At 45.8% G+C, this 13,581-nt stretch overlaps 2 protein-coding genes across 10 annotated transcripts in view; one reads left to right on the top strand and one right to left on the bottom strand.

Annotated features, from left to right (window-relative positions):
- Nucleotides 1-6,700, top strand: part of LOC4577162 (phosphofurin acidic cluster sorting protein 2) — a 43,855-nt gene extending 37,155 nt beyond the window's left edge. For 5 of the 9 annotated variants that reach the window (XM_061640566.1, XM_061640565.1, XM_061640567.1 and 2 more), the window contains 8 exons: nucleotides 609-761; nucleotides 1,633-2,161; nucleotides 2,246-2,400; nucleotides 2,471-2,730; nucleotides 2,814-3,176; nucleotides 3,241-3,328; nucleotides 3,405-3,521; nucleotides 4,542-6,700. In XM_061640566.1, the coding sequence (XP_061496550.1) occupies nucleotides 609-761; nucleotides 1,633-2,161; nucleotides 2,246-2,400; nucleotides 2,471-2,730; nucleotides 2,814-3,176; nucleotides 3,241-3,328; nucleotides 3,405-3,521; nucleotides 4,542-4,672 (1,796 nt within the window). In that variant the 3' untranslated portion in view covers nucleotides 4,673-6,700. The remainder of the gene's footprint in view (nucleotides 1-608; nucleotides 762-1,632; nucleotides 2,162-2,245; nucleotides 2,401-2,470; nucleotides 2,731-2,813; nucleotides 3,177-3,240; nucleotides 3,329-3,404; nucleotides 3,522-4,541) is intronic. The other 4 variants (XM_061640572.1, XM_003436390.2, XM_061640573.1 and 1 more) reach the window with 1 other exon arrangement.
- A 1,858-nt stretch (nucleotides 6,701-8,558) lies between these two features.
- LOC1279784 (actin maturation protease) lies at nucleotides 8,559-11,470 on the bottom strand. Its single transcript, XM_061640574.1, has 3 exons — nucleotides 10,296-11,470; nucleotides 10,103-10,199; nucleotides 8,559-10,040 (listed from the first exon to the last, which is right to left on the bottom strand). Exons 1-3 carry the CDS (start codon nucleotides 10,874-10,876, stop codon nucleotides 9,819-9,821), a joined length of 900 nt encoding a protein of 299 aa, XP_061496558.1. The 5' UTR covers nucleotides 10,877-11,470; the 3' UTR covers nucleotides 8,559-9,818.
- Between the last annotated feature and the right edge of the window lie 2,111 nt (nucleotides 11,471-13,581).

Here is a 13,581-nt window from a genome sequence, read left to right as displayed (position 1 = left end):
GAATCCATCGGCGCTTATGGTAGCTTTTCCATTGAACACATTTTATTGACGTAGGTCAATACATTTAATCACCATTGCATTGGCTTTTTGTTTGTTTTTCGTGTGTTATTATGTGTTTTTGATTTGTCTTATTGTGGTAAACGTACCTACAGATTGTAGAGATAGCGTTACGGATGTGTGCTATTTCGAGCGATGGAATGCGCAAAGTGTTTAAACCGTCAACTGTTTGTTTGAACGCCTGGAAATTAATCTTTAAATTACAACAACATCATCATCATCATCGCTACAGCAAGACATTTGTGTTTGTTTGTTTGTTTGTTTGCTTGCATGATCTTTCTGTTTATTGTGACTAAAATTAAACCAACTTTACGCTCCAACGTGCTCCTCTCCATCTCATCATTACTACATCGTTCCCTCCTGCCAAAGCCCTCCACCTCAACGTTCATCGCTGGTTTACGCATACCATACAAACCCTACTACCGAGGGCAAAGGGACGGTTTTTGGTGTAGCGTTTATTTGGACCTGTGCTTGCTGCTTAGCCGTTTAAGTTTTGTTACTCGATTTGTTTTTATTATGTTTTCTTTCATTATCTTTTACGTTCCTTTCAGATTTTATGCCAGAAAAGAAACCCAATTTAGAGAAGCGTGACTCGCTCGCCGAAAAGAAAAGCAATTCAATAACAATTGCCAATAATCTTATTAATAGTATGAACGGCAACAGTATTAATAACAATCAGACTAGCAATTACAGTAACAGCCAAGGTTTGTAGCTTTCAAAAACCGATCGTTCTTGGTTCATTTCACGTATTTTACTATCTATACTCTTGTCTTTGTCTGTACACCTCCCACACCTCTCTCTCTCTCTCTACCCACCGGCACGCACCGGCTGTGTGCCCTCTTTTTCCCACAAGTTCTTGATCTATTTTCCACCTCCCCGCTAAATCTCTACCCCTTCCTGTTGTGCACATCACGTTGTTCTCTTCCGTCAACTCACCGCGCACTGCTACGTTTTATTCATACGTGTACACACACACCACGTTTAGTAGCATCAAATTACACCAAACTGGTTCGACTGTGCAACCCTCCTGCGCTAAATCTGCATATATGCGTCTCACATCTGCATCCCTTTCCTTCCCGCACAGCAACTCCATTCCCCTCTTTCATAGCTCATCGGGCATAAAAGCATAAAGTTTGAAGCACCAATTTTCATTGAAAAGCAATCGTGGACATCTTCCGGCATAAGCTAAGCGTTGTTATGTTTTGTTGATTTTCTAAATACTCCAAATCGTTGACTGCTTATGATTAACTATGCTTTGATTTGCTCGTTATTGTTTTGTTGTGTTGATTTGTTTGTTAGCTCGACCATGTTGTTCGAACGTCAAGATGATATGATTAGCGTTTCTTTCCGATTTGTCACGTTTTTGATTCCCCCGTTCCCTTTTCAAACTTTCACAATTACCACTCTCACAGATTTTAAGCATTCTTCCCCTTTCAATGGTAGTGTTCAAACAATGATTTCCTCTCTACATATGTATCTATCCCTCTCTTTCTCTCTCTATCTCTCAGTTATTACTAAACTGCGCTAACAGTATGTCTCTGCCTGTGTGTGTTTGTTTCGTATCCTTCTTCGCAGATCGATCCGGTGACTGGAAAAACGATAGCTCCGGCAACGAGGGTGGCGCCGGCAACACGGACCCGGAAGCGCTCAGTTCCGATCCCCAGAACACGGGCAGCCCGCCGAAGGAGAAGGAGACGGCGGTGGAGAAGAAGAATCGCCTGTTTCGCACCAGCAGCAGCACGCCCAACAGTGCCAAAAAGCAGAAACAGGTGCTGAGCTTCCAGATGGACCAGCACGGGCAGCAGCAGGGGCAGCAGCATCACAACCAGCAGGGGAAACCATCGCCCCTCGAGACCTGCCTGTCGCCGACGAATGTGGAGCCGCGCAAGTCGCTGCTGGAGCAGCTGCAGCGCACGTTCACGACGGAAGAGTCGGCGCTGCCGGAGGTAGTCACGATCGTTAGCCCGCCGGAAGCGAGCACCATGTCGCTCACCCCACGGCTAGCGTCGCTCATATCGGCCACGTTTCGGCCCACCTTTCAGCCCAACAATACCGCCGAGGTGAAAGCAATAACGCAGGCGCTGATGAACAAAATTCAGAAGTAGTAAGTGTTCGTTCTAATTCGAGTTTGAAGCTAGCTCGAGTGTTGTTAATTGCATTGTGCGTCATTTTCTGCCCGCTTATCCAGCTGTAACTCAACGGCCAAACCGCCAACCACGGTGAAGGTAGTTCTAGTCGGAGGGGACTGGTTGCAGGGCGCCGTGCTGCGACACTACGTAGAGCTGTTGGGCATACGGCCACCGGACTGGGTAAACCATATCAGATTCTACATCGTTCCTTTAGGTGAGTTGTGGAATCGGGGGTTGTGAGAAATGCAAAAAAAGCAATTGTGAACCCTTTAATATACACACAGGATCGTGCGCGGTCGCTCGCTACATCGGTATGATCGATTCGAGCTACCTGGGCATGTTCGGTACGGAGAGCTGGCAGCAGATCTGTGATCGAGCGGCCAATCTCGAGAGTGCACAGTCGAAGAACGAGTCGGCCGAGTTTATCAACCGGATACAGCGGTACCTCATATCGGGCGGACCGTGCACGCAAGTTCCTATTGCCGAGGCGATGGTTAACTATCGCGATGAAGACTCTTGTCAAATATTTGTACCGTTTGTTAGTGTAAGTAGTGCGATTGTAGGGGGAGGGTGCGTAGCGTTCAATTGCGTTTCAATGTCACATTTCTATCCCCACCCACGCTGCAGGACGTAAGAATTGGCTGTTTAGAAGGGCCGCAGGTGTCGCTTGATCTCGACGAATCGTTCACGTACGCTTCGCAGGGCAGTGCCGACCGGATGCTGTCCAGTTCGCCGCCCCAGAGCGGTCGCACCTCGCCGCCCGCTTCGCAAACACCGGGCGCCATCGCCCAGCTGCAGCAGAAAGATCTGCAGCAGCAGCTGCAGCAATCGTCCTCCTCGTCCTCCTCGCAGGTGCAGGAGTCGCTCGAGCTGCAGGTTGACTATTGGCCGCTGGCTCGGCCCAACTTCGACCCGAAGGAGAAATTGCTCGGCAAGGGCCAGGACCCGTCCGGCAAGAACAGTATTAAGAGCACGTTCCGGCATTTGCAGGTATGTGTGACTATCACGTGCATGGTATGTGGTTTCTGGCTACAATTTCATGTTTCGTACACAGGTGTGGCGACTACCGCAAGCTCCAAGCTTTGGCGAGTTTACCAACGGCTTAACGTTGAGCTTTGCAACCAAGGAGAAAAAGCAAAAAAGTGGGTTGTTAATATTAAGCGTGTTGTTGTGTTGGCATTATGGAATGACTTACAATGCGTTTCCTTTTTGTTGCAGTAATGAGATTAGGCAAAAAGAAGGAGAAAGATCGCGATGCTGAAAAGGAGCAGTGCGTCGAAGGGGTGGCCCGGTTAATCTGCTCACCGAAACAATCGCATCCGGTTCCTTTGCGAGGTAAGCGTTTTTAACTGTATAAACCAGTGCTACAAAATGGCACTGTCAATGTCATAACAAAATCTGACTAAAACAAAAACCATGTCAGCGTCATGTACTCAATTGTGATATTCAGAAGTGATACTCAAAACGATTGGTGTGAACAATACATACTTCATGACATTTTTGCGACCAACGCTTGGTCAGTCACTATGTCATGATTTTTTTTACTGTAATCAGTTCCGCAAAATGTCACTGACATAGGCATGACAAATTCCGGCTGAAACATTATAATGTCAGCGTCCCGAGCTCTACTGTGATGATCAGATGAGTGTCTCAAAAAGTTATGGTGACCATCACATGCTTGATGACATTTTATTTTGCACGCAATTCTTGGTCAGTCACATGGTCACGACATTTTGTGTCGGTGATCATCGCGATGGTCATAACGCTATCTCTATAATCTGTAGGTACGTACGGTGCTTGCAAGTGGTTCCAAGAAACATAATGAGCATTGTTTGCTGCTTGGAACCACACGCCAAGTATATTCCAAGAATATCGTGACCAAGTGAGTGACCAAAGAATGGGTGCTAAACAAAATGTCATCAACATGTGATTGGACCACGAACTGTTTGAGTCTCACATCTGATCATCACAGTAGCGCTCGTGACGCTGATTTGAGCTTCGTTTCAGTCATGAGTGTAGGTGACTATAACAGTGGCATTTAGCAGCACTGTTCACAGTCAGAAAAAATGATGATTATGTTTGCGACGGTATTAAACTCAGCTTGTCAGTCACAGCATTGCGTTTGACTCAAGCACTCGCATGTCGCGTTCGACATGTCATGACACACTTTCATTGAGTATCAGCAATGAGCATCATGCTACCACGAATATGTTCATTGTTTTCGTTGGTGAATATCTCGTGATGCTCATGACACATTTTCAGCACTGGCATAAACCTCATACATTTAACATTTGCTAATGTTCCCTCTCTCTCTCTCTCTTTCTGTTTTGTTTTCCATTTCCATTTGCGCTGCAGTGTACATCGACGGTACCGAGTGGACAGGGGTGAAATTTTTCCAACTTTCGTCCCAGTGGCAGACGCACATTAAGAACTTCCCGATAGCGCTGGTCGGTGCCCCACTGGCACCGGCCGAAATGCTAACCTAGTCAGCTTCATCCTCCGTCTTGACGGAGCTACTACCTACTCCAACATCACCGGCAACGCCCTCGATCCTCCACCCGACGCGCGCCGGCCTGGCCGCGTTCGAACCGGCACTGGCATCCAACGCGTCCTTCAAGTTGCCACCGCTACCCCGTTCCGCTGGCTGTGAACCGCCAGCGAATACGCCGTTCCCATCATCGGCAGCAGCGCCCGGTCACTCCGGTGGTGGCGCATCGCGTCTATTGCGCCCGCGCAGCTGGGCAGCGGTTAGCCGGTCGCGTGGTGGCGATTAAATTTGTTGTATATATTATCCCATATCCAAGCAGGTTGTGCCAGACAGGAGCGCGCAATGATCCGCGGGCTAGGATCGAACCATTTTCCGTGTAAACGTGTAGGAGAGCAATCAACTGTTTGTGTTTTGTGATTCGATTTCGTGATTTAATTTCTTTTTTTTTTCCTATTTTCTATGTTGGTATACTGCCGCATGTGTTTCGTTGGCCCAGTTGCCTAGTATTGTAAACGAAATCAATAGTGTATAGTTCGTTGGCGTCACCGCTTGGCACGCTCATTCCAAATTGCAATGAGTCAATCGGTTAATCGGTGCAAAAAACAATAACTTTTAATCCGGTACTGGCGTGGTTGGGTGGCCAGCATGTTTAATTTGTGATAAATCATTGGCTTGAGTGAGATACAGTACATTTCACAGCAACACACCCACACAATCCCTGCTCACAATGAACGCACATCAATGCCGCTAACCGGCGTATGTTTGTGGAGGTTTGTGTTGGATATAGGCTGCGCAGAAAAGCGCAAGCAAACAAACTAGTCTTTAGAGCAAAACGCATAATAAGAAGAGATACAAAAAAAAACACACGTTAGCAATAATCGAAAATGGAACGCGCCGAATCAATCTCGCACAATAGGTGAGAAAACCCTTTGCCCGGCAGCGCGCGTTTGCATTTAACTCGAGTCAACAGTAGCAGCCAACCCGCTGTGAGAAGCTGTCCAGGGTGCACACAGGAGATTCTTGTGTGCATGTGTACAGGAGTTACACGGCAGAAGTAGGGAGGTGTGCTGCACCACGCCTGCACATTACACGCTATCCATAGTAGCGTCCTTGTGGCCGTCGCGTCCCAATTGGGCTCCCCCACATCACAAGTATTGTAATCCGCAGTTTAATGTTTTCGTTTAACATCGTTTCCCCAAGTGCTGTGGCTTTTTGTTACAACAGAATAAAAATCACAGCAAAGTAATACTATGCAATGCATGTCCGGAACCGGGCTTGGAATTATTTATTATTTTTTTAACGGAATGTTTGTAACCCCCCAGTAGAAAGGGATATTAAATCCAATTATTGTGACTTGCGGCGCCCCTCTGTCCCGGAATGGAAAGGGAAAGAAGAAAACGATGGCGATTTTTAAGAAGAAGAAAAGAAAAACAAACGGAACCCCAATAGAGACTGCTTGACTTTGTCATAAGTTTTTAGTACGTACTAGCGTGTAAGAATTACAGTGTTTACAAACAAACAAATTGTACAATTGCTCGGTAAAATTGCGAAATGCAGCTTAGTAGAGTTGATCGTGGTAGATGAAATTGAGTAGAAAGCAAATCTGAAAACTGAAAAGGCAACACAATACGACAAAGAAGAAGAAGAAGAAGAAGAAGAAAAAGAAGTAGTAATGCCGCTGTGTAATATTGCAATAATTAATGAGTATGGCTGGTCTTGTTCAATGGCAAGCGGCCGGTGCGTAGGATAGATTAAAGCCGATCTGTGCGTGCGCCTCGCAAGCCCCGTGCGTTTACGTGCGAGTGAGAACGGGGACGGGAAACTGTAAATGGAACTGTAGATACTAGCCTGTTTTCGGTTTGCATTATACATACTCCTTCTGCCCCGAGGCCCCCCTGTACAGTTCGTGGCCGTGCGAATGACAGTAGCCAGAGCAAGCAAGCGAGTATGGACGTGTTTCAGTAGCAATCGATCTGCCATCTGTGTATCGCAATAGATATGAACTCAATGTGCTCATAAACAAAAACATGTAAACTCTTAACGCAACCACGCGGCCAACACATGCTGGCTGCAGCATGTATTCGTCGTCGTCGTCGTATACCATGATATTGTAGCTGTAACCCCCATCGTCGTTATCGTAAGCGCAAGATTTCGCCACAAAACTCCCATCCAAAGCACGCACGCATTCAACAAACGTGTACCGTACGATGCGTTTTGCAACACTGTAGGCCAGAGTGCTAGCCCGAACTCGCTAAACCTAAAATACCATTACAAACCCCACGCAAAGGTAGATGGATGGGCAGGTGTCTATATCTATCCGGTCAGGCGGTAGCGGGGTAGTGTTTTGGGGAAAGTCGAGTACGTACACCGGCTCAATCGACAGAGGAGACAGTGTGTGTGCATTGTCGTAGCATAATGGCAAGTGAAATGAAGCAGACAGAAGCAGCATATGCGTGTCATTTTACGTAACAAAAAAAAAAGTATGCAACACAAACGCATTGTAAAGTATTTTATAAGATATTGAGCCGAGAAAGTGTGGATGCAAGAAAAAAAAGAGGTAATAAACGCTATTGTATGTCGGCGCGAGGAAACCGCAACGATCATCCAATCGATCTCTGATCCGATCCCTAGCGCTGCTCTATACAGCAGGGCGTGGACAGCAGAATATTCGTCGTTTAGGAAGATAGTAATGAAAGCATTTAGAGCAATTGTGTTGCAACCACAAAGATTTGAAAACATAAACCATGCTCGTGATAATTGATATGCTTGGCGGTAAGGGTAGAATGTTTCTACTTGAAGAGGGCTAAAGGGGGGGAGGGGGGGGGGGCGAACGGGAAAGGGGAAGCTTAACTGTATTCCTCATTCCGCCTCCCTCCTCCTCCCCCCCCCCCCCCCTAACCTTCAAGGTACACAATAAAACACGCATCCCGTAAAATGCACTTACACATATCCCTTGCAATGAAAGGAACAAACTGCATCCAGCGGCGACATCTCTCATCCCCGGAGGGCGGTGGCGTGGTGAGGGTGGGGGTGGGAATGATACAAATCCCCCCCTTTCCCCCCCCCCCATCGAACAAATGCGTTTGTCATTACTTATGGCTGTGGAAAACAAATGTGGGAGATAACTACGAAACAAACGCATAGAAAATCAAACAATACACACTATCGACACATCCACACATCACTACTAGAACAGTTTACGCGAAGATTCGACGGCGCAAAACGGCCTGCGGGCGAATCATTCGGCTTCATCTTTCCTGCTTATCGGTGTGTGTATGGGGGGAGCGGGCTAGCGAACGAACGAAGAAGAAGCGACCCACAAACAGGGGGTGACTGATGCACCTCGCAATTCGACGACTGAAAGGGAAATGTGCATCCTAACGTGGTGGAGGAACCTAACTCTATATTCACTGTCAATTGTGTGTGTGTGTGTGTAGCTTTGATGCGTGCACGTGGTCGTGGAGGACTCTGTAGACGTATCCTCCTTCCTCCCTAGCTGCAACTGTAACTTTCTTTCCAAACGATATTACTGGTTCAGGCGCGCGCGTGTGTGTATGTATGTCTACTGTAGGTGACCTTCCTTTTTGCGTTGATATAGCTGGCAAACCCCGTTTCCACTTTGGCTTGCTATTTCTACCTAGAACCTTTCTCGCTCTCCTCAGAGCAGTGTGAATGCAGTTTTCCTTCTGCTCTCTCCGCGTAGCATTAGTGTGGTGTTATTAGTGGCGGCTTCTGGAGTTCTGCTGGTAGACGCGTGAGTGATCGTTAGTAGCACAATGTATACATCCGGTCTTTTCAAACACTCCTGTCCACGTGTGTGTGTTTTAGGGCGCCCGATATAGCTGTTTTGCTGTCGATGGTTCAGAAATGTTCAAACTAGTGGATTTTTTTTCTCCGTTTTTTTCGGTTTTATTTCCTCCAGTAGCATAATACATGTTTAAACACAACCAAAATCACGTTCACGTTCTGCTCGTGCGTATGTGTCAAAAGGACATGTGCGCTTTTTTCCTTTTTCCCTGTAAATGTATCCTACATACACATCCACACACACGCACACACACTCCCCTTGGTATATGGAGCCCCATACCGGGGACACCGATCGTATCCTTTGGAATGAGTGTCTGTGCGTGTATGTGGGTGTTTCTGTTGCGAGTGTCATTAGTTTTTATTATTATTATTATACCTTCACCCTTCCCCGCGCTACGTATGCATCAAATCCCCCTCCTCCTACCCGTTGTGCTCTGTGCTGTATTGGCGGGGGCTTCGACCCCCCCCCCATTGCCAAACCATTAAAACCAATCGCTCTACTACTCCCATACCCGAAATGGCAAGCATAATACATATTTCAAACGTAATAAAACAAACAAACGGAAGCAAAACGTACATTATTAATCACACATTACCCCCATTTAAACGAAGAAATCAAAGAAAAAACGCTGTAAAACATAATCCATCATATCCCATTGGTGAAAGGAAAAGGAAGACGAGGAAAAAGAGAGAGAGAGAGAAAGGAAGTGAAAAACAATAAGCGCAATAAATGCGCCAAACACTAGGCGGGCGGAAAGTATTGCTGTGTATGAAAACAAAGGAAAAGGAAAAGCCCATCATAGAAGAAAGCTTCATCGCCATAGGTTGTATGGTTTGCTATCTTCTACGCTGCTTGAGCAACAGAAGCTACGGCTCTACAAGGAAGCAAGGGAGAAACAGGTAGCATCTTCTAACATGGTCCGATGCCGCAAAACGCAAAAGAAAAGACGCATCCGCTAAACAAAAGCGCAGTGTGTGAGCAGGAGAGAGAGAGAGAGAGAGAGATAGATGGGACAAAAAATATCTCAATACTGTTTTATGCATGTTTTAAAATAAATTATATATATATAGCCAAAACGGAAACCCGAAAATAAAGCTATGAATATTAAATAAAAGATAAATAGTTCCATAAATAGTTGCATCTGTCCTCTGTGTGTGTGCCACCGGTGTGTGTCTGTGTGTGTGTATGTGTGTACACACACCGGTGGGAATAAATAACAATCTAAGCAAACAGTGGGGGAAAGAAGGTGTGAAACGGAGGGCAAAAAGGTGGTGCTGTACAATCGGTGGACGGCTGGAAGAACCTGCATGGACGTGCTGCTGCCACGCGGTGTGTCTCATAGTGCGATCTCCGTCTTGGCCTTGTAGTGCTCGATCATGATGAATTTGCAGCGCAAACCGTTACACCCGCCCATGCCACCCTCGGGCAGGATGAAGGTTTCGTTGGGATGTCCTACCGGTTGGCAGAACTCGACTAGATTACCGTTGCTGCGGGACAGGTCGCGCAGTGACCAGAGGGCGAGGTTTTTCGTTTTCCCGTGGCGTGCAAACACGTAAAACTGCAAACGGAATGGACGTTGGGAAGTGGATTTGGATTTGCGGTTTTGCGGTTACAACTTACATCGTCAAACTGATCGATTAGATAGCCGACAATCAGTGCCCAGTGGGCCCGGTGTCCTTTGTTGAGGCAGGGCGTATGATTCCGGTCCGGATCGTAACTGTCTCGATCGATCTCGAACGTTAAGGAAATGCTACAAAGAATTGGGAATTGACAAAAGAGGACAATCTGGTTTTTGTAGAAAAAAAAAGGATACGGCACAAGAAACATAGCCCCGAGGCGCAGCTTGATCTGGATGTTCGGGTCGTCCATCCAGCCACCGACGAGCGTGTGGGTGACGGGCTTGTACTCCACCAGGTGCCGGTTCTCCTCCAGCACCTGCTCGAACAGCTCGTTCAGCTGGCGGGCGCTAAACATCTCCCCGTTGTTGGAGTAGCCGCGGGTCACGGCCTGCTCGAGCAGGGCCGTCGCCGACGGTGCCCCGTCGAAGATCATGCTGAGCGCGGTCAGGCCGCAGGTTGGTCCGTTCTGCAGTATCGGCTCCACGTTCTGGACGCGCAGCTCGCGCGGCGGCGCATACTGGCAGACGCGGTTCAGGAAGCAGGCCTTCTGTATCTCCGGGTACTGGGTGGCCCAGGCACACTCGCCGGACGAGAGTATGGCGGGATGGTTTGCTGGTTTGCTGATGCGGTTGCTGCTGTTATTGAGCACGTCTAGGTTCAGCTCGGAGAGGGGCGTTTTGGCCGGCGGTGGCGGTGGCGGTGCCACTCCCCCGCCCGACACTGGTGGTGGTGCAGGTGGTGGCGTTGGAGGTGGCGACGGTGTGCTGTTCGACATGGTGCTGGCGACACGCTCCGGGGAAGAGGTGGACAGAGCGAAATGGTCGTGGGTGGTTGGGTGGGCGGGTGCGGAGTGTGTGTGTGTGTGGACTAGAACGTGGGTGCGCTACGGGGAAGGAAGGGCGATCCCTTTGTTGTGGTTTGGTTGCGCCAGCTTGCGCAAAAGGGAAGGTAAAGGACGCACGGCACACTCCGCTCGCGTATGTGTGTTTGTGTGTGTTTTGCGCTGTGGGGAAGTTTTATTTTCAGTTGACCGATAGCGCGGAAGTGAAAAGAATGAGATTGAAACCACAGTTAGAACGGATACCGAGGGGGGGGGTTTTGGGTGAGGACCATTTTTGGTTTGGATCGGAAACGGGTTTGGGTGGGTGCGTGTGCTGCGTGGAGCATAGGGAAAGGCGGGTTTTGGCGAGGAACGGGACAACGTGTTGTTGGAGAGAGCCGAGCGGGGACACAATTCTTACCTGTAGGATGAACGCAACCAAACAATAAAAAACGGTGCCACAGAACAGCAGCAACTGCAACTGCAACTGCAACAGCAGCAGCAGCAAAACAGCTGCGAGCTGAAGGGAAAATAAATACGAAAGGCAACAAAGAGTTGTCAAAAATAGAATTCGCTGAAAAAATGGTAAACAACAGGTGGACTATGGGCGTGCCGTTTGGACATGCCAAAAGACTCGAATTGCAATTGTTTGCGTAGTGCGGTGATATTTTGTTAAATAAAATGGCGAACATTGATAACAATGCAGCTGGTTTTATGTAATCATCAAAAAATAAGTTATAATATTTTATCCATCGCGTTGTTTTTTCGGGGCGAAATGAAGGACAGAAATTTCGTGTGAAATATTTCAATGAAAAATTACATATTCAAATTGAAACATTTCAAAAAGTACGTTACGGCAAATGCTTCAGAAATTGGGAAAGTTGTTAAAAATTAAACTTAAAATTGGTAAAATATACAGTATTAATGTACAGTGACCGGCATAATGAAGTGTTTTAGGGCGCATAATATGAATTGCCTGCTTATACTGGTACACAGGGTTTCCCAAATCCACTAAACGACCACTAAACGGGTTCTAAACGGATCAAGCTCTCAACCTTGAATGGAATCTAAAAATACTTCGTGTAGCAGACAGCAAACGACTGATGCATTCTAAAAATAGCAAAAAAAAACAAACTAATGCGTCCCATCTGATGGTGGGGATACCCACACAGTGGAGTTTTCCTCGCTTTGAGAGCTTTTTCCTTCCCTTTGTTTAAATGCTAAACTCCAATGTAAATCGCCAGCACTGAGGCAAATGAGATTTGAGTAAGGGTCGTTGATCAACCTTCGTATTTGACCACACGAATAATCTTATGAGTATTGCTCGGAAAGTTAGAGGGGTATATAAGGCATGTTTAGATAGCAACATTGCAAGTAAAGGACAGCAGCAATATAATGATGAGTTGTAATACACCATCTATTAAGCAAACCAGTGTAGCTATGAAGCTTTCGTTTTTTTCAATGGATATTTGATTTTCCAGTCGTTTAAGCCTAATCTGTGGTGAATACAAAAATATATGAGAAACGGTGAATACATCGTGTGATTAATTATGAAAAAAAAATCGAGAAGTAACTAATAAATAGTTGAAAACCCTGGAAGACATACTACAAACAACTCCGATTAAATAAAAGCACTTAACCGCTTACCACCCTTTAAGGCTCCCATAAAGTAGCAATCTGAATTGTTTATTATATTTGAAGCAAAAGATTTAAAATGTATACCTAGATGTATGAATAAATGTTAACTAACTGTCTGGAACAATAAATCATTTTAGGTTAAAAAAAAAAATGTTTGAAAATTTTGAAAGCCAAAGGCAGTTACATAATTTATTTAAATAGTATTTTTTTTATTTGAGCTAAGTTTTTAAAAATATGCAATAAAGTTTAGAAATTTTTAATAGAAATTATAAAAAAACTATGATTGATGATAGCAAAGCATCAAATAATATTCAAGACAGAAAAAATGAATCAAGACTTAACAATGTTTAGAAAACGGTCAGAACAGAATGCAAAATTTCAACGAAACCTAATTAACATAGCTTCGATTAAAGATGGGCATGGAATAGAATAAATTAGTAGAAGTTAGATGTTACTGTTTTTATTTGTGTGCAAGTTTAAAGTTAGCTTTATTCCTCTAGAATTAAACGTTTTTTTGTACAGTTCACTCTTTTATGTGATCATTGAAGTTGTAGAACATTAATAATTAAAGAATCGATGTAGTTGTGTCAACAAGCACAGCAAATAGCTACCTATAGGCAATTAATTAACACAATTGCTCGCGGTAAATCAATTCACTGTCATGCGAAAGCATCCACTTTAAATGCAATGAGTTAGCTAACAGAATGAAAAACTAAAGTAAATTAACGAACACAACAAAAAAAAGTGATGCAACAAAAGAGATGATACAAAAGTGCTACAAACATGGGGCTTTTTTTGTCTTTCGCTAGCCAACCAAATCCACATAACGTACACATGTCGCCCGTCCTCTTTCTCTCTCTCTTACTCTCTCTCTTCACTCGGCAAATACTAATGGCATAAAAAGACCCCCCGAAGGATGCAACATTCATCTCACCTGCGACATGGAGGGTGGGCTTTTTTTCTCCCGTCCAGTTGTTGTTGTGGAGTTTCGATAGTACTGCTGCTCCTCCCGCAGGGCAAAC

Source organism: Anopheles gambiae, chromosome 2 (genome assembly GCF_943734735.2).
Source record: "Anopheles gambiae chromosome 2, idAnoGambNW_F1_1, whole genome shotgun sequence".
Taxonomy (NCBI): domain Eukaryota; kingdom Metazoa; phylum Arthropoda; class Insecta; order Diptera; family Culicidae; genus Anopheles; species Anopheles gambiae.
Note: the sequence above shows the minus strand (reverse complement) of the source record. Positions and strands in the feature narration are given on the sequence as shown.

Coding starts and splice junctions, on each gene's coding strand:
- LOC1279784 (XM_061640574.1), bottom strand. CDS start 10,876: ATGTCGAACAGCACACCGTCGCCACCTCCAACGCCACCACCTGCACCA. Junction 10,200..10,295: donor GGGGCTATGTTTCTTGTGCC/GTATCCTTTTTT, acceptor CGATCGAGACAG/TTACGATCCGGACCGGAATC. Junction 10,041..10,102: donor TAATCGATCAGTTTGACGAT/GTAAGTTGTAAC, acceptor TTCCGTTTGCAG/TTTTACGTGTTTGCACGCCA.